The sequence below is a fragment of the Chenopodium album genome, chromosome 23 (genome assembly GCF_948465745.1).
Source record: "Chenopodium album chromosome 23, dcCheAlbu1.1, whole genome shotgun sequence".
In the NCBI taxonomy this organism is placed as follows: domain Eukaryota; kingdom Viridiplantae; phylum Streptophyta; class Magnoliopsida; order Caryophyllales; family Amaranthaceae; genus Chenopodium; species Chenopodium album.
This window is the reverse complement of record NC_137856.1, coordinates 34,668,738-34,672,704: the sequence shown is the minus strand read 5'-3', so window position 1 is coordinate 34,672,704 and position 3,967 is coordinate 34,668,738. Positions and strand designations below refer to the sequence as shown.

Here is a 3,967-nt window from a genome sequence, read left to right as displayed (position 1 = left end):
CTCGTCCGAAATTCAAGCTTCTCTTTCTTAAAATTCCCCAAAAAAAACAAAACAAAATTTTCTTTTCTTCCCCTGAATTTTTCTCTTCCTTCAAAAAAAATTCCCCAAAAAAATTTGATCTTTCTTGTAAAACTCTGCAACATCCCCTGTTTTTTGTTCGAAAACAGGGGTAAGGTGGGGCTTTTTGGCCCTCCTTCTCCCCCAATTATTCCCACATTCATGAACAACAATATTTTGATCAAAATCATCGTTGACATTAGAATAATCACATTACAACCGATCAATGTCATCATTCACACCCACTATACCAAAAGGTTTCGCTTCGATTCGATTCATCGCGTCTTCACCGGCCCCGGCATCGTCGAGTATCGGAAAACTAACGCATTATACAATCCCAGCTGTACCTATGGTTGATACAGCCTTCGATATAATCACAATTGGTTTGATCCTCTGTTTTCTAATTCTCTCTCTTGTCTCTGTTTTGTTCATCCTTCATCTTCGGATCAAATCCCGCCATTTTTTCAAGCTTCAGCGTTTCTCCACCCACTGGGGCCCACGTTTTCTGTTGGTAGTTTTTCTTTCTCTTTGGTCCATCAACGAATTTTTTCGATTGCCTATTTTTAGAAAGAGTTTTGTTTTTCCCTTTTTACCCTCGCTTCCTTTGACCCACCAAACCCAATTTTGTAAATTCCATGTGATTCTCTCTTTCGGGTTGTATGAACCCGGGTTCTTGATTGTTCTTCTTTTCTTGGTAAATATCTCAATAAAGAAACGGAGCCCCGGTAACTTGTGGGCTATCGGGTTCGTTGCAAGCATTTGTTTGCCCTTGGTGATCGCTCTTTATTTAGCGGTTAACGTTTCGCCCGGCCGGTTATTTCTACCGCATGTGTTCTATCGTAGTTCGGTGTTGTTAAGGGACAAGGAGACTAATGCCCGTATTGTTTATTGCACGTACCCCTTGTTTGGAACCGTGATTTTTGCGGCTTTTTGCGTGGTGTACGCACTTGCGCTCTTGACGACATGTTGGAAGGTTGTCGCGCTTGTTATAAATAAGCGCCTTAAGGCTCGTATTAACATGCTTATTTCAACCGTTTTGGTGTGCCTAGCAACTCAAGTGTTGTTATTGACAATATCTGCATTTTGGGACCCGGAAAATGTGTGGTATTACCTTTTTGTCCTCTTTAATTTCGTGAGTGTCCTAACATGTGGCGTTGTAGTGGAGGGTATTTTGGTAATCATGCCAATTAATGACTCGCTCGATGTTGCTAGTCAACAAATTGAGAAAAGGAGGGAGTGTATAGATGAAGAACCTGTTTGAATGGGACAAGTATGGCATTGCAATTCGTCGAGATTGAGGACAATTTCGTCCTTTGGTGATCAAGTCGGGGCTGGCCACATGTACGACACAGGATTAATCATAAATGTGGAAGAAAGGTGATGAAACATGCATACAAATTTGAATTGATGCTCTTGAGAAGCAATGTAATGTGATGTTTTGATGATCCTTCATAATGATTCTCTTTGCCCTTTGAAATCACCATGAGATATGCTTTGTGTATTTTTCTTCTTACTTAGCATTTTATGATTTTGAGGTTTAGGCATGCTTAGTTAATCTTTGTGTATATAAGATTCGAGCAGTAACCAAATTAGTCGCAAGTTAGAGGAATTTTTGGCACCAAACGAAGCACAAATGTAAATTTATGTATGCTTCAAGTACTATGAATCCCAAGTACTAACATTGAAAGTTCAATCAGAAATTTGTTACAAGCTTTGAAGACAATTTGATCCCTTTTGTTGTTGTTGTTGTTGTTGTTGTTAATATGCATATAAAATTCCAAAACAAATTTGACACTTTATAATCTATCTTTAATTTGCCAAATAAAACAAGCATTGAAGATGTTGAAGGCTTGTAGCCCAATCAGGCAATCAATAATATTGGATCTCTGATCCTCTACACAAGTTGTAAACTCAACATACAACCCAATATTGAATGTTTCAAAGGGCTTGATGTGACATTGTGACAAGTAAATCTCGTAAACTCACCATCTATTTGGCCTTTGAACTTGTCCATCACAATATTCCAACTGCATCAATTAAACTACTTCTATTTGGAAAGAGTGGAATTTGTGCTTATCACACTTGCAAAACTTGTGCTTAATTTTCGTAAATGATAATCCCTTTTATCAATTGGTTAATTTTCATTTATCCTTAGTGAATTTTATGTTATTTTTTTTTTTTTTTAAGATATTGTGTACTTCCTCCGTTTTTTTAAATATTGCACCTCTTGTCTTTTACGGGAACTAGGTTAGATCCCGTGCCATGCACGGTGACCTTTAGTTATATATTTAGGGCCTGTTCATATTTACTTAATTTCATTTCAGTTCAGTTCAGCTCCAATCAGTTCAGTTCAGTTCAGCTCCTAATTTCCCTGCTGTGTCATAAAATATTCATTTAAGTTTAGTTTAGTTAAGTTCAGTTCAGCTTCAATTAGTTCAATTCAGTTCAGTTTAGCTCCAATCAGTTCAGTTCAGCTTAGTTCAGTAAATGTGAACAGGCCCTTAATTATATAGTATTGATTGAGAAGTATTACTGTACTCCGTATAATCATAAATTGGTCGAGAAATAATAAAAGTATGAAATATGTTAATATGGTATTTGCAATTTTAATTGTAGCTTCCAATACACAACTAAAACAAAAGTAGGCAAAAAGTCATGAGCAATATTTTTTCTTATTGTAAGAGTATTTTAAAATTTTGATTTTTGGTATATAATTGACTATTTTTTTTAGAAAGATTTGTGAATAAATCTTTTATTTTAAATATAATAATTACGACATGTTAATATGGAATATGTAAAAAATAATAATAATAATAATAATAATAATAATATGATTTTTGTAAATGATTTGTTTCCTTAATTGATTTTTTTTTTTTAGAAAAAGAAAAAAATAACTAAGGACACACCAGGAGATGACACGTGTCATTGCTAGTGTGTCTTTTAGTATATAATATTGAACTATTGATTGATATCACAAATATTGCGCCATTTCTATTTTAGGAAAAAAATATTTTTATTCACACTACAAATACAAAATATACCCTTACTTTTTAACCCTTGATTTATTAATCTATGTAACATCTCTTAAAATTAAAATATGGAGTAATATTGCATGCATCAACTATTTAAATGTTTTTCAATAAAAGCGGGATTAAAATCATGTCTAGTTCCATATTTTTTTTATATTTGATTATTATTACAAGTATTTATTAAGCTAAAAAAAAAAAGAAAGAAAAAGTGGCACTCGTGAGCTTTTCGCAAATAGCAATTCCTATGTGCTTGTTTAGTTAACATCAACTGGTGAACATAACCCAATTATAATTCTTAGGGTTTGTTCACATTTACTTAATTTCAGTTCAGTTCAGCTTCAATCAGTTCTGTTTAATTCTGCTTCAATCAGTTTAGTTCAGTTCAGTTCATCTCCTAATTTCCCTCTCTCATAAAATATTCAGTTCAGCTCAGTTCAGTTCAGCTCCAATCAGTTCAGTTCTGTTCAGCTCCAATCAGCTCAGTTCAGTAAATGTAAATAGGCCCTTATAGAATTTGGGTTTTATCAAGTTTCCAAAAGTTTGAAACAAAATTGGTTTGTGGTTACTCAAGACCAAACTACAAATACTTGTAAGAATAATGATCCATTGAAATTTTTGGCTTGGGTTTTTCGGCCCAACCCAATCACATAATCTCCAAGTCCAATCTTATAGGCCTTCATAGCTGTCACCCATCTCAAACCACAACGCCTACAAAATTTTAAATAACCTCAAATGACCAAATAGCCCTCCGCTCCTCAAAGCAAAAATTCTCAATTCTAAACGTTAAACCACAACAGTCCTAAGGGTATTATAGTCTTTTAACCAATAACTTTACAACGTTCAAATATTTGATTATCTCCAACGGTCATCTCCTTCAGTCA

General features: G+C 34.4%; 1 protein-coding gene across 1 annotated transcript; it reads left to right on the top strand.

Moving 5' to 3' along the window:
- The first annotated feature begins 283 nt into the window (after positions 1 to 283).
- LOC145607456 (uncharacterized) lies at positions 284 to 1,318 on the top strand. The gene has a single exon (XM_081663101.1). It carries the CDS (start codon positions 284 to 286, stop codon positions 1,316 to 1,318), a length of 1,035 nt encoding a protein of 344 aa, XP_081519227.1.
- The last annotated feature ends 2,649 nt before the right edge of the window (positions 1,319 to 3,967 follow it).

Coding starts and splice junctions, on each gene's coding strand:
- LOC145607456 (XM_081663101.1), top strand. CDS start 284: ATGTCATCATTCACACCCACTATACCAAAAGGTTTCGCTTCGATTCGA.